Here is a 23616-nt window from a genome sequence, read left to right as displayed (position 1 = left end):
TTTATATCAAACTTTACATAATGGTGGCACATCCTCGACAAATACTTTGTAATTCAGTCTTGCTTTGAGTAAAGTGTAAAAAAGGATTTTCTAGAAACTGAGAAAAGCTTCATTGTCAGTAGCGACATTACAGTCAGTTCAAACAAACGTTTTGTCGCGCAACAAAGGAAAAGCGCACAATAACAGGTGGAAAACCATTTAATTACATATAAACAAGTGATACAAAGTTTGAGCTAAGTCACAAATATAATCATTGTTTCCTACTAAAAAATAGGACCATTGTCTGAATATTTACATGTATGAAAGAAAGATTATTTTTTTCTGGGGGTTTTTCCTGAAGAATCAGAAGTCTTCAATCTCTTGCTCCAACTCCTGATATAAGCAAGAAAATAAATCACACATACGACAACTTAGCATGAAATATGTTAACTTATGAACAACATCTCAGAAGTCGGACTTGAAATAAAACTCAAAAACAGAATTTTATATCAGAGAAATCTTTTAAACATATCTGTAAATATGAAATTTTAACCTGCTATGCTCTTCTTAAATCAATAAAAAGGACAAACTAACCTGTATTAGTGCTGTTTTGTTGTAGTCCTGTCTGTATCTGTAGATGCTCTGGCAGAGAAGAGCGTAGAGTTTCTCCAGCTTGTAGACTTCATAGTCTTCTGTCTTCATCACTACTTTATCTAGTAGCTCCTGATTGAAAAGAAAAGAAGGAGAAAAAAAAAAGAATCAAGGCAATTACAGATGTTGTTAAGCCCCAATAAGTACAGTTTTTTGTGACATCACAGACCTTTAACTTGTCTCGGTCCACGACCAGAGGAGGATTCTCCTCGTTGAGAATCTGCAGAGCTTTTTCCACCGGGATCATGTGCTGCTGCAGCACCGTGTTTTTCAGGGCACGGGTCATCCGTCTCACGTTTCTCTCTGGGGCAGGAAACAAAAGAGGCGCACTGACTGATACACACCATTTAATCTCCTCCTTGATTTCTAACAATATCTAGAGGCAGTAATGTTGAGTGTTTATTTGGGTGTTTTCAGGAAATAAGAACAGCATCTCTTTACTGTTTTGTTGGAAAGAAAAACCACTCGGGCACAGAGACCAAATTAGTCTGTATGACTCTGCTATCTCACAGTAATGTTATTGTTTGCATCACTATCCTATTTCTAAGACCTGAAAGCAATGGATGCCAGTTGTGTTGGGAGTCCCAAAGGCAAACAGATGAGTGTGTGAAGGGGCAGAGGGAGGCTGAAAATAGGACGCTGATTCTATCTGGTCATCTGATTGGCTGATAACGGGCTAAATGCATTTACAGCATTTTTTTTTTTTTTTTACAATCTAAAGAACCACATTTCAATGTATTTTACATTGACTTTATGTGATATAACAACAGAAGTTAGTGGACCACTAGGCAGCCTACAAACATCACCAGTGTGTGCCGTCTAGAGATGCACACACTGATGGATTTGGATAAATTCAGACAGTCTGTGAACGTCTCGAGACCTCTTTTATTTATTATCATTTATTTGCCATGTTTTTTCTTTCCTTTTACTATAGTAGAACGGGGCCACAAACATCAAGTGAGTCTTGGCATAAAAACAGAAGTGGATACACCCCACCCGTTAAGCTTGACTAAATACAGAAGTTCTAATTTTTGTCGCTGGGAGTAGACTAAAAATAAACAAATAAATAAATACCGAAGATGTGAGCCAAAAAGTTATGAATCTGCGCGTCTGTCTTATGCTGTGTTTTTTATATATATATATATTTGGCTTCATTAAATATTGCATGTTTTTTATTACACAGTAGGTAAAAAGAATATTTCAAACAAAATGTTTTTGTTTTTAACTGATAAAAAAATATTGGCCCCAGTACTTTCAATTTGGTGTCCAAAACGTTTGGACACCGTATATTTAGATAAAAGCATATTCATGTGTAAGATTGGTCCAGTCAAAGTCCAGATTAAAATCTATTTGAGAATCTGTGGAGGTCCAGAAAATTGTGCCAAGCTGTCAGACGCTCTCCTTAAAGGACTTGCAGCTGAAACAGTTCACAAAAGATGGCTCTACCAAGTATCGGCTGCAAAAGGGCAGAATACAAATGCATGCCACACTTTTCAGACTGTTCCCTGTAAAAGATTCATTGGTTTGCAACATGACGGAGAATAACCAACCTGCACTTGTGTCCGTCTCGCTCCTGGCAGCTGCAACTGCGTCGGTGGTGGATGCTTCTGTTGCGTCCACCTCCATGGGCTCAGCAGGTTTGTCCAGCTCTGCTTCATCTCCTGTGACAAGTTTGCTGTTCTGATCGTCAGCGGAGTAACTCCTCTCCACCTGCGTCTCTGACTGACCGGCAGGACTCATGTTTGTTGTGATGGCATTCTGAGCGTCTCCCTGTCCCTCCACGCAGTTGTCCCTTTTCGTGCGGACAGAGACGCCCTGGTCTGCGTCTCCTCTTGTGAAAGGCTCAGGCTGCTCTGACTGATGCCGGGTGGCTCTGTCTTCATCATGCCGGTTTTGCTGCTCTTCAGCAGCTGGTTTCCTCTCCGTCTCTTCCTCCTGACCGTTCGGATCAGAACTACCTTCCTGATCTGCTGCACTTCCTGGCTCCGACTCAACGTCTATCGGACCCTTATCAATTCCTCCGTTGGGATTCTCTGCTGCTCCTTCTTTCCCAGCCTCATCCTCATCATCTCCATCGTCTTCGTCCTCATCGGAAGCGTCGTCCTTGGATACGTGGGGGGACGAGGATGGCTTCTTCTTTGCTATGTGCCCAGTGGACCAGCGACTTTTCCGACGCTTCTTCTTATGCACTGAGGCAGCAGAAGAATATTTAAATATCACGGAAAACCTTTAAGCTGCAGGGTTTGTTTCCCCTTTAATCAAGCGTATTGTTACCTGTGTTTTTGGGTGTCATAACAGCAGAGGCTGTTGTATTGCTGGCAGCAGCAACAGTGGGTTCAACCGTCTCACTTTGTGGGGTGAAATTATTGGGAGCTGCAGCAGATCTGGGATGTTTAGGAAGGACGTGGTAGAAAGAGGGAGCGAACCGCGCCGTGGAGCAACCTAACATGGTTCAAATAAAAATACAATACAATTATTTATAAAAGAAAATTAAATGTGATGTTCACGTGTTTTTTTTTAATAATATGGGCAAATTGGTTTAAACTGTAGATCCAACTAATGCGTTTTTTGTCTGTAGCTTACTTTAATTACACATTTATCCAGTAACTAAAACTAATGTGTTTGCCTCGTTTTAAATAACATTAATAATCATAATTCCATATTTTAGCAATTTTTAGAAACTTCTAAAGATCCTAAAGGCAGCTGTTAAGTGACAACTTGTGGATGAAAAGCAGCCACATACTGACCCCTTGTTCTGTGAGACTCTTTAATCTCCTCACAAATCTTCTCAAAGTTTTCGTCCAGTTCTTCTCGGATGATGGCGTGGACGGTGTCCTTCAACGCACATGCTCTGTGACGGATCTGCCGATCTGCAGGAAACACAGGAGTATCAGAGTGCGCTCATTAAAAAAATAAAATAAAAAAATAAATCTATAAAGCATGTCTTGAAAAACTTTTCACTTCTACAAGAGCAAACTTATGTATTTCAGCAGGAAATTTTCTTTGATAAAGCAACATAAAGTAGTGCGTAATTGAGAAGAGGAGGAAAATGAAAAGCGGTTCTGTTTAGAAGATCCTGAGGCAAAAATGTGTTTGACCACTTTTTTCTGCAATTACAGCTGTGAGTGCACCAGCTTTGTTCATCTGGGCACTTTTTAATCCATTTTTCTTTCCTAAAAAGCTGCAGCTCAGTCAAACTGAGTGGAGACAGAAGAACGTCAGTTTTCTAAACAGATTCTCCAACACAAAAAATATTGATCTAAATCACTCTGACTAGGGTGTTTGTCCAGGTAGAAGGTAAACCTTTACACCAGTTTTTTTTTTTAAATTCACTGTCCAGATAGTGTTCAGGACTTTTATGCCACACATTCAGTTTTGCATGCTGCTGCTTCCACGTTTATAAGAAAAAGAAATCAGTGTAGCATTTTCTGTTTAAAAACGTTTGATAGCATTTCAGTAATCTGTTTCTTTTTGCTACTCTCTTAGCTTGCTCTGCCAGTTTAAGCGGCCAGCCGTGTCTTGACATGCTTGAGGTTGGGTCATACTTTTTTCCTCTTTTCCCATAATGGATCAAACTGTTCCTTAATGTCCTCTTAAAAAAAAACTAAACAAAAAAAACTTCTGAGGCCTTCATACAACGGCTGCATTCATAGAGTCTAAATCACACAGATGGACCATTTATCAATTGGATCATTCATCCCTGAAGCCAACTGATTGGACTGGATTGCCGCTAAATAAAAATCTGTGCCACACTTTTTTGTTGTTGTAAAGATTAATTACTCTGGTTCCTTTTTCCTATGCTCCACTCTGTGTTGGTTTGCACATGTTGTGTATATTTGGTACCTGAAGGGTCCCTGTCTGGGTTGTACTCTAGGGCGTTCTGCCAGATGAGGTCAACATCCTGGAGGAACTCTTTGACCGTGCCGTATCGATGGAGGTCAATCCTCGACAGAACCGTGGACAGGTCCATGGGCTTCTTGATTACTTCGGCATAATCCGGAACCTGCGCAACACACGTGACGTCATTTATAGAGAACAAGCAGAACTTCTGGGGAGAAAAACGTCACCGAGAGCGACAAGAGGAGAAGCCTGGACGGCTACCTCGTCCAAATCCACGGGTTTAATGAAAGCCTTGAAGCGTTTGTCTTGAGAGAGGCGGTTCGTGACGTCGCGCAGAAACAGCCGCAGCTCCCTGAGCGTGTCCTCTTCCTGCTCGTCCAGCCGCCGACTCTCCTCCTCCGTCAGCTGTCGAGGCGGAGGAGGGGGGGCCACCGGCAGCACCTCCAACGCACGGAGCACTGGCAGGTGAGGATTCAGGAGATGAGATGAAGCTAAAATGTGAATTTCAAACTTTTCCAGCACTGCACTTTGAAGATAAAAACTAAAAAAGGACATTTGATTCACTATTGTATATCATTTATTATTGTTAAAAATGTATGTGATTGTATTCCATATTCTACAGCACTGACAAGGTCTTAAATTTTAAGTTTTGAAAAGTCTCTCTCTCTCTCTCTCTCTCACACACACACACACACACACACACACACGCACGCACTCACACACACACCCCTCACTGGTCCAAGAACAAAACACTAATTTAGCAAAAAAAAAAAAACAACAACTTTGTTTAATGTAAAAAGCATAGGACGATCAATAAGTCATTGAGTCGTTCGAAATATTAGATTGAAACAATCCTAACAAACTGTGTTGAGATCAATGACCTTCCAGCTAAAACTAAATGCTCATATACAAAGAAAGTATATAAAATTTATTTAGCAAAAAAAAATAATTTCGGTGATTCTAACTGTTAAATCAAATTAAACAAGGAAAGTTTAGTCTGATTTAACCTCAGACTGAGAAAAAAACAATGTATCCATGTTTTGGATGTATGAAGATATCAGGTTTCAGCTGTAAGTAACTTTTTTTAAATAAAAAGTATATTCCACTTTACTACAAAACTGCAGTTTGAACATAAAGCCCCATCAAGCATTTTATACTTTACAAACCTAATCGAAATACAAGGATTTCGAGCACCTGAACAAATCCCGTTTCTCTCTTTTTTTTAAAAAACAAAAAAAACAAAAACTATGATTTCAGATAAATCTCTTACCAGCTTTTCTTTTAGAGGCTGGAGCTTTAGCAGCCTGGTTGAGGATGAGGCCCTCGAAGAAGTCCCTTCTCTCTTGGCTGGTGGGGACTGGAACATGAAAAACTTCTCCATACTCGACCTGAAACAGCTCCTGCACCTGGAACGAGGAACATAATGGCAAATTAATGTCTCATTTTCATAAAATAAACGTTTCCCCACTGGAAACGCAGCGGCAGCGTACCTCCGTGCTGAGCTGGTCGTAATGGACGCTGCAGGTGGCCAAGAGCAGAATGGGAGAGAAGGCAGGAATGGAGCTGAGGAGGCTCAGAAAGGTGGCCCTTAACGCAGAGCCCACCGTCTCCCACCACTGGCCGATGTGAGGGATGTACAGGATACTGGGAGAGGTTCGCTTGGCCTCAACAAAGATCTGGGGAGCATCAAACTGGATCAGTTTCTAGTTGTGCTACTCAAGACTCACAGCTGGAAGCAGGACATGAATAGTTAGTGTAGGACTGTAAAGGATTCTGGACATTAAAGCATAAAAGAAAAAAAGCCAAGCAAATACTGGTTGATCAGGTAATCAGAAACTATTAAAAGAAATTGTCTTTTTTTCAGTCAGAGAAAGTAAGACGACAAAAAAATTAAAAATATCCATATATACCTGGGTCTGTTTATTAAAACATAATTGTTCAGTTTATACTAAACAGAATTTTTCCATAAGAAATTATTACACCCTGATTCTTCACTGCTGGTCTCTGGAGAGCGGCATGTTATGAGGAAAAAAATGAATACAACAAGGCTTTTATGAGAGAGCTGCGACTGGGTATAAAAGTCATTGTTGCTTTGAGATCATTTTCAAGAAATAATATAATGTTAATGGCATAATAATGCAAGAAAACAATAGTAGGAAACATTTACCTAACGTCTCAAACAAACATTTAACGCTGGAACACACTTTAAATAACCAAAATAAACAACATATAAAATGGAAACTGGAGTCTTTGTAAACAGAGTTAACCTTCAAAAAAGAGACAAATTGAGACCAACAAACCAGACTGAACATTTCTGTCAGAAATGAGAGACATGAGAAAAACATACAATCATCCAAATGGAAACCAGTGAGTTTGTGCATCAATTTTTCAAGCGATTTATTGCTGATTGAGGGAAGTTTAATGGAGGGTTTTATAAACAGTTTAAACATGAAGTTCACATGTTCACCTTTTCAACCCTCAGATGAATGTAAGACAAATTTGTCTGTAGAACAAATTTGTCCCCATTTGCTATTATAAGAGCAAGTGGGGCCCATGAACTACAGTTTATGTGGCAGCCATTTTGGCCAGTGAGGTCTACCAAAGAGACACACTGAATTTGACAAGGCTGCAAAAAGAAAGAATCTGCGACTTTTAGAGCTTTGTTTATATTGTTATGTTTGAATGCCAATATTTGACATCAGGATGCATTCAGAAAATTTCCCTCTCACCTTTGCGCATGTTTCTTCAGGCGCCGTCACGCTGGCTCCAAACAGGACGGCCATGTCCAGAGTGTACACCGTGAATTTCTCCAGAGCGTGGAGCACAGCGGGGCCCAGGTGGGAATTCTGACCCGAGCCCGGCCGGCCCTCCAGCAGCAGCCTGGGACGGTACGACGTCGGCTGACTCAGCACGCTCCTACATGGGAGGACGGAGTAACTTTTAGACAACTTTTAAACTTTTAACCAAAAATCCTACAAGCCTATTATTAACAGCTACACTAAAGGGTATCCCATTTTATAACAGTTTGTAGGAAAGATTTATATTTAAATTATGCACTTCTATGGCTGCAACTAACAATTACACTGATAAAAAAAAAAAAGACACAAAGCTTTTTTTTTTATACAATTTTAAAAATACACTAGAAGAAGCCAAACAAATAATTCAATTCCTTTTTTTAAATAAGAAAAATAAACATTTTAGTGCATAAAATGCAAGAATGCAGGATTTCTTTAGTGAACACTTCATCATTTGTAGCAATGGATGCATTTGTAGCTAAAAGATACTTTCAACATCAACATGTGAAAAGCTCAGGCTTTATGCTTGACTTTACATTAACATAGTGTTGGAATAATCTAATGACTAATTTTTGGATTAAACAATTAATGATTTTTTACACAATTTCAACTGGACGAAACTGAAACTATTTTCCACTTCAGGAGTCCTAAATAAAGCATATTTACAGACAAAATGTTTAAAAAAAAATAAAAATCTTTCTACAGTTTTGGCTTAATGACTGATCTGTGCGTCATTTTTCAGCAAGTTTATCTTTTAGTGTGTAGATTCCAAATAATAATTAATCTATAGATTAGTTGAATTTTTCCAGTAATCAATTCATAATTATTAATCCGGTTAATCTGTATTGTGCTTTACTCAACACAATACAGAAGAAAATAAATACCGTATTTTCCGCACTATAAGGCGCATTGAATAGATGCTTCAGTTTGGGTTGCCATTTTGTTATGTACTCTATTATTACACATCCACATTGTAAAGAAATGGTCCCCGAGTACTTTATATAGTAGGTTGCCCCAGTCATTGTTTCACTCTCTGTGTTGGTGTTGCGATATTGTGCCCAACTGCTTTCTGGGTAACACAGACCAACCGACACGCTGCCGCTGCAGTCTCTGTCTCTCTTCCCCCGCCCCCTCTGACTTTAAATGTATTATCAAACTTTATTAACAAACCAGCGTTCTGACAACTATCCCAGCATGCACCGCGCACTTCTTCTACGGGGGAAAATGAAGTCGGCGGCTGCTTACCATAGTTGCTAGACCTGTTGTGGCTCAATATTGGTCCATATATAAGGCGCACTGTCGGCTTTTGACGAAATTGAAGGTTTTTAGGTACGCCTTATAGTGCGGAAAATACGGTACTTTCAAGTTATTTTCTGAGGAAGAGTGACTGATTTACCCGTTGAGGTCCAGCAGGCCGCTGGCGGCGGGGAGCTTTAAACGAGACTTGGAGGTCGGCCCACTGGAGATGACGTCACTGTCCTCTTCCTCACTAAACATCAGATCTTCATCCGATGTCCCACAGGCCACATCTGCAAACAAAGAACCACACAGAATGACAATAAAGTTGATGCTCTTCTCTGTAGCAGAAAAAAAAACACAAGGCACCTTGTTCTCTCTTCCTCTTCAGGCCCTGATCTGCATGCGGGAAGACTCGCCTCACCGTGTGCAGAACCGTCTGCAGGGTGGCGTTCAGCAGAGGCCGGATGGCAGGTATCAAGGCCTTCGCTGGTGACACCATCGCCCTGAAGACCAAGAGGACGAACTCAACAAAATGTCTGCAGGGTCAAGGGCCGATGGAAGACACCAAAGTTTTTTTGCTCTACCTTTGGGCGGCTGGTACCATCTTGGACATGGCGCACTTAAAGTCTTTGCTAGCGATGACGATGGAGTTCACGTCCAGAACCAGCTTCTGGGACGAAGAATAGATCTGTGGGTAGCGGCGCCGCAGAGCGCACAATGCTGCCTCGGAGCAAACCGCCTTGATATCTGCTCCACAGTATCCTTAGACGGGGAAACGGATGACGCTTGTAAATCAGTACAGCATTTTAAAAGTGAGAATGTTTCTTTCTGTTGCTGCTCCAAAGGTTTCCTGCCTCTACACAAAAACATACCAACACATTTCTCTGCCAGTTCTTCCAGGAAGGCCTCAGAGGGAGAAGGGGTCCACTGCCTGGTGTGGATCTTCAGAATCTCCCTCCTTGCCTGTGAATTATGCAGAAGCAAGATGTTTAGTGTTCAAAAACAAAACTTTTACAGCACATTTTGAACATTAATAAGAAAAATTACAATTTCAAAACGAACAATTTTCTTTCAAAATATAAAACTTTTTTTTTGGTCTTTACATAAATTTTAAATCAACTTTAAATGTTTTTGGTTTAAATGGATCGTTCTAAGAAAACGTTGCTCCTTGGTCCACAAAACCAGAAATGATCTACGTTTCTCAATGTTACACAGCAGAAAGAAGAAGAAAAAAAAACTTGACAAAATCCTTACAAACAAAAATGATCTACAAAGCAGAAAATGCTACTAGTTTTCACAGGATGTTTAGACACAGGGGGATTGTTGTTGATGTTTTGTTTTATTGCTGCTGTCGCCATCTGGTAGTGGCTGGGCAATATGACTTAAAAATAAAATTTTTCCACAATTTTTATTTCTTACTAAGATTTTGTAGTCCAGGTTCAAGGATGCCAAAGCTACAAGTGGATAAGTCAAAATGAAAATCTCAATTTTCCAAAACGCAAATCTTCAGAAACAGCTTATTTGATTAATTGATAAAACCGTTGATTAATTGATAAAACCGATTTATCGCCAAGCGCTTTTTTTTTGCTTGATTAAAAAACTTCCCCACCTCTCTGTCCGGCAGACCAAACAGGAACTCTCTGTCGAAGCGTCCGGGTCTCCTCAGAGCCGGGTCGATGGAGTCCAGGCGGTTCGTAGCTCCGATGACGACGACCTCCCCTCTGCTGTCCAACCCGTCCATGAGAGCCAGGAGCGTCGACACGATGGAACTACACAGAGACCAGGAGCAAACTTTAAACGATAAATCCTCAGGTTTCTAACTCCTCTCCTTATGAAGAAGCGAAAGAGCAGCAGGATATGGAGTTGCATCTAGTTTGAGGTTTTGGTTCTGCTAAAACCTACGGCTGGATCAAAAGAAGAACCCAAACCTGTGTATCTGGTCCTGTCGGCTGGATCTGACCGGAGCCAAACCGTCGACCTCATCAAAGAAGATGATGGACGGACGCATCTGATAGGCCTGAAACAAACACAGGAACAGTCACTGACAACACACCGTGACTTCATATCTGTAGGAGACAAACTGGTTTTATTTAGTCAGATTGTACATGAAAAATAAGTGTTTTCTTTTCTACTTGGTTGTTAATTAAGAGCTCAGGTTTACCTGGTCGAACAGCAGCCGCAGCTGTCTCTCTGATTCTCCCACCCACTTGCTGAGGCAGTCCGCTCCTTTCCTCATGAAGAAGGCCACCTTCCTTTCCCCCTGGCTGCACTCGTTGGCCAGCGCTCTGGCTACCAGAGTCTTCCCGGTGCCTGGAGGGCCGTAGAACAGGCAGCCCCTGGAAACGAGAGGGGACACAGAAATTATGCTTGTGGACGAGATAGGATGGCAATAAAGTGGAGAAAAACGATTTACGAATGAGGAAAACGATTGATACGCACATGAAACATACCAAGAAGAGACCATAAAAAGCAGAGTTTACCATTTTGGAACAATTCATGGATATCGACTGATTTTTCAGAGTAGTTTTCCAACAAAAATGTAGTTCAGTGTTCACCACTGCTTCCATCTTGATGCATTTTTATTCAGCCAACAAACTGAGCTATTTTTCCATTTGCACAGGACCCATGTCTTTTACCTCGGTGGCTGTATTCTGAACCTCTCAAACACCTCTGGGTAGAGCAGAGGGAACACCACCATCTCCTTCAGGGCCGAGATGTGCCTGCTCAGCCCTCCGATGCCGTCAAAGCGAACCTGGAGCAGGAGAAACGAGCTTCTGTTAGGATTTCATCCCCATGCTGCTCAGACGTTTCTCCGTAAGAAGAAGAAAATAACTATTCATCTCATTTACATTTCCTTGGTGTAGACCACTTTGTGTTAGTCTGTCAACTAAAATCACAATGAGATGCATTAAAGTTTGTGGCCATTATGTGACAAAGTTCAAGGAGTGTGAATATTTATTTATGCTCAACACTAAACCCACCCTGTAACTATACAGTCAAAATGCTGAAAAGATAAATTTAGCATTTGGATACATTACTTCATCCTTCCTGCCGCTCACCGTTTTGTCGATGTGCATGGGGTCGACGTCGGCGAGGCTGGCTCCGATCTTCATCCTGTCTTTCTGGATCCCCAGCAGGTCTTCTTTCACGAGGTTCATAGGGAGGCATCTTCATAAAAATAAGAAACAAAAACATTAAATCGCTAAATCTTAATGATTCTATCTGATGCAATCACAGAGTCACAGATGGCACATTGTCAAGCGCTAAAAATTCAAGAATGAGGCTTAAAATAGAAATCAAGAATTTGGTTCACCGGTTTTTGCTACTCTCACCTGTTGACCGACCTGCTCCGGTTGTTGCTCCTTCGTCTCTGGAATTTCTCGTCGTCCGAGGAAGACGACGTGGAGTCGCTGCTGTGGATGGCATGTCGCCTCCTGTCGGGTAGAAAAGACGTTAAATTAGTTTTCCTGTCTCACTCGGTAACGATGCAACACACAGACCATTAAACTTGATCCAACAATTGCTGTCTGCTGGATGGAGCTAACAAAATACAAGTATGTTTATGCCTAAACATATCGGCGTCGCAACATTCACCAACATGATCATGATGTAGGTTTTCCTTGTTTTGTGCGGCTCTGGGTGACAGTAAATATGATGCATTGGACTTCAGTGACAGACTAACATATAGCACTGATTATTTTACTAAATCGATTATTCTGATGATTAATCAGATTTTAAAAAATGGCAGTTTACAGATTTTTCATTAACATTTTTATACACTAGAAATGCATTAAAAAATGCTAATGAACAAGTAATTCAGTTCATTTTTCTCTTAAATAAGAAAAACATTTTATTACCTAAAATGCAACAACATAGCATTCCTGTAGTAAATTTGTACCTAAAGCTAAAACTATACCACTTGAGGAGTTTTGGGTAAAATATAATTACAAACAAAGGCGTTTTTATCTTATGTTGAATACAAAATATAGATATACTATGTACAGCTTTGGCTTATTTACTGCTCGTTCTTTCAGCAAATGGCCTTTTTTTGAGTCTGTAAACTACAGTTAAATAATCGATTATTACTAAATTAGTTGACGGTTATTTCAAAAACGGATTCTTCACAATCGTTTCAGCCGTATTAAGATAGCATTAGTATTAAGAGCCAACCACCAACACCTACAATGCTAACAAACACATCCAGCACTGCACAGACAAACCGAGAGCCCAACAAAGACACAGTAAAGGTCTTACCTCTCAGAACTACTCCAGAGGTTGGGAGGGAAGCCAATGAGAAAAAATAAAGAACAAACAAATAGGAATTGGAGATTTTTGGTTGAGATCTTTAGGAGAGTTGGGCTAACTTTTCATAATAAAGGAGAAGTAGATCTAGGCATGGGTTAGCTACCTGTTTCCAGTTTTGCAGAGGTCACAGTCAAAGGAGTTTAAAAACCGCTAAACTTTTCAGTCGCGCCATTCTGATAACCTAAAGTCTGAAAAAAAGTCCAGACGAATGGAAAACCGACCTGCTGGTTCTCCTTTGGTTATAGGGGCTCCTGGGGGCCGTGGAGCTGAACCTGAACCTCCGTCTCATAGGAGACGAGTGCTCCTTGAAGTACATGCTGCGTTTCCTGGGCTCCCGCGGTTCTGGAAGAACATTACAACTATTTATTACAAAAAGCTTGTTGGTAAGCTTCAGCAGTAGCTCAATCTCACATTAAGATTGATCATTAAAAAGCCGTGCTCTTTATACAGACACTCATCCACGTTTCAGAGATCAATAATTGATTAAAGTGATTCCTTTGAACAGATGCGGTACCGTCTAATGGGGCCTGGTAGCGAACGGCAGTCTTCCTCTGGCGAAAGTCGTATCGTTGGTGGTTTTCTTCTTCCTCCTCGTCATCTTCGCCATCTTCATCCTCTTCGTCCTCCTCCTCCTCTTCTCCATCTTCACTGTTATCATCTTCTTCGTCATCTTGAGTTTTGAATAAAAACACAAACAGACCGTGTAAATGAGGACATAAAACTCTTCAGGAAGTTGAGGTTCTTTTAAAGTAAATGAAACCGATCGGTTCTTTCCGACGCCGAGACGTATCCTGGCACGTCCCGACCGCGTCTCTGAAGCACTTCCACCTCGTTTCCCCTCCTCACCTTGGTTCTTCTCCTCGGTTTTATTACTCTTGGTATTTGTCCTCAGGGAGCGCCTCATTCTGCCTGAGCCGTAGACTCCAACCTGTCAGGACAAACATAAAAAACCTGAAACAACTGACACGGCAAGGAGCTCAAACTCAAGGAGTGATGTAAAATAAATTAAATTAGAAAACCCATCACCTCTTCTGTACTTTCTCTGTCTCTGCTCCTCAGCCGGCGTCTCATTTTCTGCATGTCGTCCATCTTTTGGAGAACTGCTTCAGCAGTGCTGAGAAGAAATCAGAGCAAAGATTTTTTTTTGGGGTGGGGGGGATGTCTCTTAACGCTCAGAGAACAAAACAACGTCTCCTGAAGTCTCTCTTTATATTTTTAATTTGATTCACATCTAGACTTTGATTTTATCTTAACACATGATTATGCTTTGATCTAAACCATTTTATCGTAGCCCCAGCTGCATGTTTACGGTTATTCTCCAGCTGGAAGGTTAATGTCCCAATCTCAAGTCTTCTGCATTTTCTAACAGGTTTTTTTTTTTTTTTTTTCCCCCAGTATTGCTCTCCGTTTAGGTCCATCCCACTGAAGAACTGCATCTCCACAGCCTGATGCTGCCACCACCTATTTTCAGGTTGAATTGCACCGCATGTTGCATGTAAACCAAAGTTCTGGCTAAGTCTGTCTCAATAAATTAATAAAAAATTGTCTGATAAGTTAGAACGAGCTCAATAGTCACAAAGGTCCTAACTGGCAGTTTTGCCTGTTTTCCCCATCAGAGCAAAATGATTGATTTTTTTTAAGTGCAACTCTGTTAACAGAGACTTCATAATTCATTACATTTATGGTTTTGGTTACGTTTGGTTTTTATTTACCGTTTTTTTGTTGTTGTTGTTGTTTTATTTAGGATATTTGAAATGTCTTCCTGTTCCAGTGTTAATTGTTCTTTAGAAATTAAAGTTTATTAATCTTTCAAAGGGCGTACTTGTTTTTTCTTTCAGATCAAGATTAATTGTATTTTAGTAAATTTACATTACAAAGAAAGGAAACACGACAAAACGCTATTTCGCAAACCAATAATTTACAATAAAAATGAGTAGGCTGAAGCCACGCTTTGTTCTTCACTACCCTTGAAAATGGTTCTTGAAAATCGTCTCAAAAATGACAATATTAACACTTTTTGCGATAATTTCTTTGTCCAGCAAAGTTTGTAGTGACGACAGACCTAGATCTAGTTTGTATCCTCCAAATTACTTTTGGCAAATTTCAAAAGAGACAACTTTTGCCTCTTTTAACGCCATTTCTCCACAACAATCCAGGTTTTTGGAGTCCACTCGACAGGTGTCATCGTCAGTTGCACTGAACTTTATTTAGCAGCGTCCAAGTAAAAGGGCAGGGGTTCGAAAACAAATGATAAACATACCATTATACAACTTTAAAAACATTGTACAACATTACTATCTATTTAAAAACTAGATGATTGTTTGTGTATGTGAATCACATATGATGCCAAAAAATACATGTCACGTGTGCTTTCTGAATGGCACTGTAAAGTTAACATTCAGTACAATTACAGGTCAATATGAATGTTATAGATCAAATTAAGGAAATAAAGGTGAAGCTGAATCGACAGAACTGGTTTGGATGTTGCTCGACTCACTTGGTAATGAGGCGATCGTAGAGCGCCGACTGTTTGCGGGAGTTCAGTTTATATCTCGTGATTCTGGAGCTCCTTCGAACTGAGTGATCCTCCTCTTCCTCTTCCTCCTCTTCCTCGTCCACTCCCCGACTCTGCAGGTTAAAACGACTCCTCTTGGGAGTGGATGACCCCTCTGCCTCATCTGGAACATCTGGCAGGAAGGATTACATCGAGCGTTAGCCATCCAGTAAACAGAACGCTTTCACACGGTCAGCGGTGCGGTGCTGCTCCTCACCAGAGGGTTTTGCTTCTCTCTGCAGCCTGGAGGACTTCCTGGTCATCAGAAACAAACAAACAAACAAAAAAAAAAAAAACACAAAGTCAGATCACTGTGCTTGTGGAATTCAAACGAAGAATAAACAAACGTTTCACCTGGTGCAGCAACCGTCTGCTTTGTCCTCATCCACAGGAGAGCTGGTCTTAGGCTCCATGTCAGCAAAAGAGACTTCCAGTTTAACTCTTTGTCCTCGACTTCTAAGGGAATGACCGAGACCACTTCCATTGTCCTGCTTCATGTCCCTGTGACCCTGAGACCGTTATAGAGAGCTTAAGTTTACATTTAAACCAAAAACTCAGATGATTTAATCTCATAAAGGACATTTACGATATCTAGACTCCCTACAATTCCCTTATTTTCCACAGCCTGGAAAATCAGAGTTCCTGCACATTTTTTCCATGTAAAACATTGAGACATTTCCAGTCACAACTTTCTCTGTTTGTGTTTATGTATACGGAAGGAGATCAGGAAGTAGGAATAAAGTAAATTAAAATGACAGAAAAGTAAAAGGAATATTGCAAGGAAAGAAGTGATCCATTGCATTTAATCAAGTTTAGTAGTGGATGAAGTTAAAGAAGTGGATGATGGTTTTGAAAAAACAGTGGGAGAATATTGCAAAAATACAAATGCAAAAAACAAACAGTAAGACTGTACAATTGATGAAAGCTCAAAAATAGATTAGTGACAAACAGGACAGGTGGGTTAAATATTAGACAATGGGCAAAGAACTAGATAAATACAATATTTAAACTGTGATATAAAGTATAAAGTAGAGAAATATATCTATTTTTTCCCATACCTGAGCTGAGTCAAGTTCAAACTTTATAAAAAGTACAAGTCTTGATTATAATCAGTTTCTCAGCTCTGAGATCCAGGTTGAAAAAGTGATGAAGGAAGTGGTTCAGCATTTATGCGTTTGATTTTTACAGTACCGGGAAACAAACAGGTTAAAAACGCTAGGCTGCTGTGTATGTTGACTGCATGACTCATCAATCATCATTCATCTCGTATCAACAAGAGCGCAAAGAAAGTTTCTATTAAATGTGAAGGACAGCGCAGCAATGCGCTCTAGCTGGGCGAGAAGCTGCAGAGGCTGAGCTAGTTAGCTTGGCGCGTTAGCTAAAGTAGCACACCTAAGTTACCATTAACGACAACTTGTCCTCCAAACAAGTGCTATTCTCGCATGTTCTTACATTCATTAAGTTGGTTTCGGGGCTGCTGAAGCTGTCATTCAGGGACCGAGAGGACCGAGTCACTCGGGCGGACTTTCTCTGCGACGCGGGAATCAGCGACAGAAAGTCGGGGCTCATTTCCAGCTCCGTCGTCCTCCTCTTTGGAATAGTGGCCACCGGTTCAGCTCCGACACCACCGCTGCTGCGTAGGACCACCATCTTGACTTTATTACGACCACAAATGATGGAGAAATCTGTCCACGATTGTTACGTTTAAAATATCGTAAACATAATACAAATAACGCGCTGTCTTCTCCAGTTGACACACACTCTTTCCTCTCTGAACCCTTGATTTCTGGCGCCATAAACGTCATCAGGGCGTTATGTGGACAGGGGCTTTACTCCTCCGCCGACACAAACAGAGCTCTGACTAATTTTTCACATCAAGTTAAACCGAAAACTTAACTTAAAATTTCGAACACAACAAAACTGTTGTATGATTGAATACGCTTTACAGTCACTTCCGTACAACTCACAGCAAATAAAAACATAGAAACAAAATAGAAGCGGAGGGATACATAAATACTTTCACAAGGTGATCCGGTAAATGTTTGAGCGCACTCATTTAAATAAACTGCTGTTAAACTCATTTTAAGATATTTTCAAAATAAAAGTTTAATAAGTAGAAGCAACGAGTCAACAGTTCACCATTCTTTATTTGAATAAGTGACACATAACAGTGGAGAAAATACAAATTTAAGAACTGTATCAAGCCTGAAAAAAAAGTACATAATGTAAAACGGTAGTACAGCAACCAGATCTTGAATGTAAAATCTCAAGCCTAACCATTGAATCCTCCAAAACCTGCTTTTTTTTGTCCAACTCAATTATATTAAATGAAAAATAGCTTTTTGTTCAATGTAAAAAAAAACATCATTTGTCATAACCTCTAATAAGTCTGATTATTACGCAAATATGTTTTTTTTTAGCTAAATGTATTATGCAGGAGAGGTGCATCTTAAAACTCAGCGCAGTTCTTTGGCGAGTAAGAATTGAAGATTCAATGGAAGACCTGAGATTCCTCTCAGAGCTCAAAACCTTTTCAGCGTGCACAAAAGCCAATTGTCACATATGACATCAAGAGTACACGTTAAAGCTAATTTTATTTTCTTCTCTCCTTAAGTATAAACATTTGTGTAGATATTGAGTAGTAATGGTCAATAGGGATGTGTATGCCTTCATTATGTTGTTGTGGACATACTCTTCTGTTCCTTGTGTCAATTGGCCACTGTGCTGCTAAATCTGTTTTGAAATGTAGCCAGGTGGCCCTTCAGGGAGGGTGTGTTCACGCGATGGCTGCCAGGTAGTCTTTCACCTCTGCCGGGGTGAGCCTTTTGAACCCGGCCTCGTTGCAGATTCCCACCTCAATGTTCTCCTCTGTCATCTGACCCTCAAAACTCTCCTAAAGCACAAAGACAGACCAATGTTAATAATGGGTTTGAAAGCAAACACAATAACAAAAATGTCTTAATGCTTCCAGCAATGCTGATAAAATGTGATCTACCTTCAATGTAAGGATGGCTGTGTGAATGGCATCTTCTAACTCCAGGTCATTATTATACCTAAAGGAAAAAAAAAAACACACAAAATGTTTACATTATGTTTACTCATAAAGTCAGTCATTATTATGATTAATCTACTTAAAAACACTATTCCAAGATTCATACTTTTAAAGAGCTTCGTAGGAAATAACATAAAAATGTATCATGACTTAAATCCTTTAAATTGACCTGTTCTTTAGGTCTGGATTGAAAAGAAAAACAATAAGGAGTCAAAAAACGGCAGATAAGTTCTATAAATTTATGTGTGGTCACGCTCCACACATAAATTCATAATGTATATTTAGTGACAATACATTGGATATAACTTTCATATTTAATTCTCGACCTGCACCTTTTTTCAAGGAATGTTTTTCCATTGACATAGTTCTTTCCCATGGCTGTGGCCTTCCATGCAAAATATGCTCCCTGTAAGACAAAAACAGAATACTGATATTTGGGAGCCTTTCATGTTTCTGACAGATATAGCCTTAAAATAAAAGCATAATCAATTATCCAACTTTCATTTTTCTAAACTGATAAGTTGCTGGCAAAAGCCTAAACCAACTTATCAGACAATGTGAAAATAAATCAACGCACAGAAGGATCGGACTGGAACAAGTAGGGGTGATCCTCATCCCAACCAGCTATCAGGAGTGACACACCAAATGGACGCACTCCGCTAGAGGAGAGAAAAAAATACACATTATAAAATTTAAAAATAGTCTCAAGTCTGTGAAGTACCACAAATGAACAAACAAGTAACATTTTCAGAAGATAGTGAAGAATTCATTCTGCATCCTCTCCAAAACAGGACACAAGTGAAGAAAGTGAATACTTCGGCACACATCAGGTCAAACTATGAACTATGCTTTAGGCAAATTTAAAAGTACCTCATGCTTTATAGCGACATTCATAGTGAAATAGTATGCAATACGATCTGTTCCAAATGCCGTGTTCAGATAGCTGTCCAGAAGCTAATCATTAAACTTTAAAATGCTTAAAGCAAAAATCTTTACTTCTTCTGTAACTTAACTGGAGCCACACTGAAATATTCCATCAGCAGAATCATCAATTATAAACAGAGTAAACATGCTAATGTTAGCCCAGCTGTTCCAACAAACCGCTCCACAAAATGAGAAGAAAAAAAAACAAAACAGAAACAAGATGCAAGTTTATTGAAGGCCATAGCAGAGTGTGTCGAGTCAGATGCGCTTTTAGAAACAACCAATAAAGCTGTTTGCATTTTAGGTGACAATAATTAGGAAAAAGCCAATTAGGACATTTCCAACTTGTACTGCCACATAAAGCTAGTATGCATAATGAGTGTTTACAAAAACGTACCCAGACTGTGTGTACTCCTGCATTACAGAGGCCACCCTCTGTACAAGCTGGCCTGTAGGAATTGGCTCCTGGTACACCAGATAGTACTGCTGGGCCAGCTTCCGGGCTCGTCGCACTAAAACCCTGTCATGATGAGAAGCATATTAGTCTGTCTGTGTAGGTCAAGACTGAGCTGTTTTGTTAAACAAACAATGATGTCATCAACTATGATAAAGTAAATTCCTTAACCTTATAAATTAACAATACATAACAAAATACATTTTAGAAATATTTTTGATTTTGTGTGCAGTTATAAAAAGCATGATAATGCCTGGACGGGAAATTCATTTTAACTGTAGTTTTATTTTTAAATCCATGTTAGGCCTCAAGTTGTTAAGATATCACATCCAGATATCTCCTAAAGTCTCCCCACCTGTAGTCAGGTCCCATGCCACTGTACACCATGCCTATGTGTTTGGTAATAGGTTCCACTTTGTGGACGCTCTGTTCATCATACAGAATGGATTTCTGCTTCTTCTCCGTAGCCAGGACCACTCCATTAGTAGCTGTAATAAGATATGCAGTGTGATCAAATCCAAAGTTGCAAAGTATCCACATGAAACTACGACTCAAAAAGTCACAAGTTTAGCTAAATTACTATTCTTTATGCAAAAGGGAAGCAATAATGTCCCCCTTCGACTGAATGAAATTACATCAGAGCAGCAGATTTCCATGATTCCTACCTTTAATGCCAACTGAAGGAGCTCCTGCTGCTACAGCTGCCAGCGCATATTCAATCTGGACCAGTTTACCCGAGGGGCTGCAGGAGCACAAACATCACGCTTAGTTATTATGCTGAAGGCTGGAAGGAAGTTAAGCTCATCCACGTGCAAACAAAACTATTACCTGTCGATGCATTAAAGAATTAAAAAATAAACTACCTGACAAAGACGAAACTGAAAGTAAAATCAGAAACTAATTTCTGTTAATGTTGGCAACGCAAACTTCCAAAACTCTTTACAATCACAAATTAGTTATATAATTATTATTTTATCAACCGATTGATTTTGACTCTAAAGTACCTTAAAAGTTAATATTTAAGAGTTAGCCGTTAGGCTAATAGCCGATTCATTGGACAATGACAGTGCATCAACTCCAACCGCTAGCAAGAACGCCTCTCAGTATTTAAACGAACCACACTGAAACTCTAAATCATACTAATATTCAAGAAAACATTTTAACATCGCAACTTTAAATTTCTGAGAAAGATTCTATTGCTTTTTTTCATAAAGTTTACCTAAATGTGGTGAGAGAGAAACTATAGCCACGCTCCGCCATTTTGATCTTCTTCTTCTTCTGTCCAAAGGTGAACAGGAAACTCCAAATACACTTGCGGGTGTATAGCGCTCTCTGGGGGAATCTTCACAAATTACATGTGAAAATAAAGGATGCCCTTCATTACGGCTATTATGTGAGTTTTGGTCCTCCATACTTCTAACCGAGTAAGACATTTTAAAAACATCCGGATATTGATTTGACGTAAGAGGAGCCGTTTGGTGCAAAAACTCGTGCAAAAAAAAACGCTATGGGTGGAATAAATGCAGTTTGGACAAACCCCCACTGGATGGCAATCGCGCATCGAATCAACAAAGGAGAAGAAGAAATCCTGGTGACCGTGAGGTGTTTGTAATGTCTGAAGGAGAAGAAACGTGCTGAAATAAAAATGATGAACTTATCCGCCTTGGTGCACAGCCTCAGGTGTTCTCTGTTGCGCATTGAAAGCAGACTTCTCCAAATATCCGGACTGGACTCGCAGCTAGGTGAGATTAGGCCGGATAAATGAAGGCTGCAGCTTTTTTAATCACAAACTTAATTGAGTTGTTATTCCACTTCGTCTTGTAATAACAAGGCGTAATGTGAGCTTTTGTCGCCGTGTTGGTGCTCGTCCATGTTGTAAACTGTTTAATGCCTGACTCCGTATAAACATGCGGCTGTTTCTCTGTCCGTGTATAGCCCCAGCTCTGGCAGTGAATGGTCCCAGCCTTCTGCCCCAGATCGACCAGGACCCCCAACAGGATGAGGAGCAGAGCCCAGAGCAGACTCCCGGCCTCCAGGACAGCATCCTGTGGATGGCGGCTCCCAAGAAGAGACGCACCATAGAGGTCAACAGGACCAGAAGGAGAGCTGAAAGAAAGCTAATCAAAGTTAAGGTACTGCCACAATTTCTTAGTTTGTATTTATAGAGCTCTTATTCCACCATTGACACGGTTTGTGGTATGTAACACTTTAGATGTACAGTCAGTGTTTCGATGTTAAACAATTTAAAGAAGCACATCAAATTTAATAAATAAAATATTCAATATGTTCATATTGGGGATGAGATCTTTGTTTCCTGGCCCTGGACCAACCATCTCAAGGTTTTGATGCTTTGATTCTATAGTTGTCACTTCTGCTTTGTGGCATTGTCCTCCACCTTACTGATCAGCACCAAATTTCTCTTGGATTGTTGAGTAAAGTTGTCCTTTGATCCCATCATTATTGATTGTTTAGATAAAAGTGTTAGTGAGCCCATAGCCCGAGACAACAGCATGATACAGAAAGTAAAACTGTACATATTTCAGCAATAATTTACCTTATGAAAAAAGAAAAGATGTGTGAGCGTGTTAGTTTTGTTTTATCAGCTGTAGAAATTATGTAGCTCACTTTGTCAAACCAGCTCGGATGACAATACCAGCCATTTAAAACCAAATTTTCCACTCTTGCTTTGAAAAAGAGCATTCAATTCAGTGGTTATGGTAAAGTAATGATATGCTTTTATAATATTTTTCTCCAAAGCATAAAATATTTAAATATGAACCTATTCATTTTCAGCTAATATTGCCTTTAAAGAGATGTACAAAAAAGTTGACCATGCTGTGTTCTATGTGGCTTATCACTTATTCTGCAACCAGACAAACATCGAGCCGTGTCCAGAGTGCGGCCATTTGAAGCAGAAACACATCCTCTGCGGCTTCTGCTACGCCAAGATTTGCAAGGAGACCGGTCTGATCCGTCAGCAGATCAAGGAAATGGAAGGCGGCCCCCTGAGGGCCCCGCCCGTGGAGACGGTCGTCCTGTATGACGGGGAGACGCCGAGCGAGCAGGACGGAGGGAAGAGGATAGTGGAGCGGCCCAGGAAAAGACCCGCCTGGTTCAGAAACTGATGCTGAGGCTTGGTGATATGCGCTTTGCAGAGATGACCGGCATGTGTCAGTGTGTATGTTGTTTTTGTTTTTCATGAATACATTTGTTTTAAGAAATTTACACATTTCTCATGTGTTTCTGCTTTTCACTGATTTAACCAGTTCTTAGAGATGAAAATGTCAGAAGAACCCAATGTGTGAATAAACAAAGTAAAGTCATTCAGTCAGAGAAAAAAAAACATTGTTTGGATCTGTTCTTTATATCTTTTGATTAAAAGTGATGAACTGTCTCTTCTTTCACAATAGGACTGAAACAATTAATTTAATTAATAAATTATTGACATAATTTAGTAATCAGTTAATTAGCTGTTAATTAGACAGACTCTTAAAAATGCCAATTTGCTGAAAGAACACAATCGAAGCAGAAATTAAGCCAAAACTGGCTTAACAAAAAATATATATTTATTGCATTTGTCTGTAAATATGTTCTAACCAGAAGTCCTCAAATGGCATTTTTAGCTTAATCTTGTTCAAAGTTTGAAAGAAAAAAAATTAATTCTATTAATCACATTTTGCTGTCCGTTTATTAATAAAAAAAAAACAAAAAACAGATTTTTTTTAAACTGCAGATGCAGCCTTTACTACAAATGATCAGGCTTTCATTAGAGGAATAATGTGCTATTGGATGTTTGGCAAAATCATCTTTGTTTTCTCATTCA

General features: G+C 39.9%; 3 protein-coding genes across 4 annotated transcripts; 1 reads left to right on the top strand and 2 right to left on the bottom strand.

Moving 5' to 3' along the window:
• Positions 1-180: 180 nt before the first annotated feature.
• On the bottom strand, positions 181-17189 carry atad2 (ATPase family AAA domain containing 2). 2 transcript variants are annotated; one of them, XM_008432027.2, is made up of 30 exons: positions 16816-17189; positions 15718-15872; positions 15581-15618; positions 15307-15496; positions 13836-13923; positions 13656-13737; positions 13324-13479; positions 13031-13151; positions 12759-12767; positions 11837-11938; positions 11564-11672; positions 11141-11256; positions 10666-10840; positions 10433-10521; positions 10114-10273; positions 9377-9467; positions 9089-9266; positions 8871-9007; positions 8662-8794; positions 7200-7386; positions 5961-6146; positions 5741-5876; positions 4732-4928; positions 4474-4633; positions 3378-3500; positions 2905-3072; positions 2181-2819; positions 800-933; positions 574-702; positions 181-372 (listed from the first exon to the last, which is right to left on the bottom strand). In XM_008432027.2, the coding sequence occupies exons 1-30, from the start codon at positions 17011-17013 to the stop codon at positions 343-345; spliced, it is 4416 nt and encodes a 1471-aa protein (XP_008430249.1). In that variant the 5' UTR covers positions 17014-17189; the 3' UTR covers positions 181-342. The 2 variants fall into 2 exon arrangements, with proteins under 2 accessions (XP_008430249.1, XP_008430251.1); XM_008432029.2 differs by lacking the exon at positions 12759-12767 and having other exon boundaries at positions 16816-17188.
• Positions 17190-17490: 301 nt separating this feature from the next.
• psma2a (proteasome 20S subunit alpha 2a) lies at positions 17491-21120 on the bottom strand. Its single transcript, XM_017309210.1, has 8 exons — positions 21013-21120; positions 20459-20535; positions 20149-20281; positions 19737-19859; positions 18993-19074; positions 18748-18821; positions 18359-18416; positions 17491-18256 (listed from the first exon to the last, which is right to left on the bottom strand). Exons 1-8 carry the CDS (start codon positions 21051-21053, stop codon positions 18140-18142), a joined length of 705 nt encoding a protein of 234 aa, XP_017164699.1. The 5' UTR covers positions 21054-21120; the 3' UTR covers positions 17491-18139.
• Positions 21121-21332: 212 nt separating this feature from the next.
• mrpl32 (mitochondrial ribosomal protein L32) lies at positions 21333-23116 on the top strand. Its single transcript, XM_008432698.2, has 3 exons — positions 21333-21535; positions 21729-21925; positions 22667-23116. The coding sequence occupies exons 1-3, from the start codon at positions 21439-21441 to the stop codon at positions 22916-22918; spliced, it is 546 nt and encodes a 181-aa protein (XP_008430920.2). The 5' UTR covers positions 21333-21438; the 3' UTR covers positions 22919-23116.
• The last annotated feature ends 500 nt before the right edge of the window (positions 23117-23616 follow it).

This window comes from Poecilia reticulata, linkage group LG16 (assembly GCF_000633615.1).
Source record: "Poecilia reticulata strain Guanapo linkage group LG16, Guppy_female_1.0+MT, whole genome shotgun sequence".
Taxonomy (NCBI): Eukaryota; Metazoa; Chordata; class Actinopteri; order Cyprinodontiformes; family Poeciliidae; genus Poecilia; species Poecilia reticulata.
The sequence above is the reverse complement of the archived record's forward strand: the minus strand, read 5'-3'. Positions and strand labels throughout refer to the sequence as shown.

Bases quoted from the DNA above. Each gene is read 5' to 3' on its own strand.
- atad2 (XM_008432027.2), bottom strand. From the start codon at position 17,013: ATGGTGGTCCTACGCAGCAGCGGTGGTGTCGGAGCTGAACCGGTGGCC. The intron at 2,820-2,904 runs GTAACAATACGC...CTGCTGCCTCAG, and splicing joins TATGACACCCAAAAACACAG to TGCATAAGAAGAAGCGTCGG. The intron at 934-2,180 runs GTTGGTTATTCT...TTCCTGCCCCAG, and splicing joins CGAGACGGACACAAGTGCAG to AGAGAAACGTGAGACGGATG.
- psma2a (XM_017309210.1), bottom strand. From the start codon at position 21,053: ATGGCGGAGCGTGGCTATAGTTTCTCTCTCACCACATTTAG. The intron at 18,822-18,992 runs GTGCGTTGATTT...TTTGTCTTACAG, and splicing joins TGTTCCAGTCCGATCCTTCT to GGAGCATATTTTGCATGGAA. The intron at 18,257-18,358 runs GTAGATCACATT...TTTGTGCTTTAG, and splicing joins CAGCCATCCTTACATTGAAG to GAGAGTTTTGAGGGTCAGAT.
- mrpl32 (XM_008432698.2), top strand. From the start codon at position 21,439: ATGATGAACTTATCCGCCTTGGTGCACAGCCTCAGGTGTTCTCTGTTG. The intron at 21,536-21,728 runs GTGAGATTAGGC...GTCCGTGTATAG, and splicing joins CGGACTGGACTCGCAGCTAG to CCCCAGCTCTGGCAGTGAAT. The intron at 21,926-22,666 runs GTACTGCCACAA...TTCTGCAACCAG, and splicing joins GAAAGCTAATCAAAGTTAAG to ACAAACATCGAGCCGTGTCC.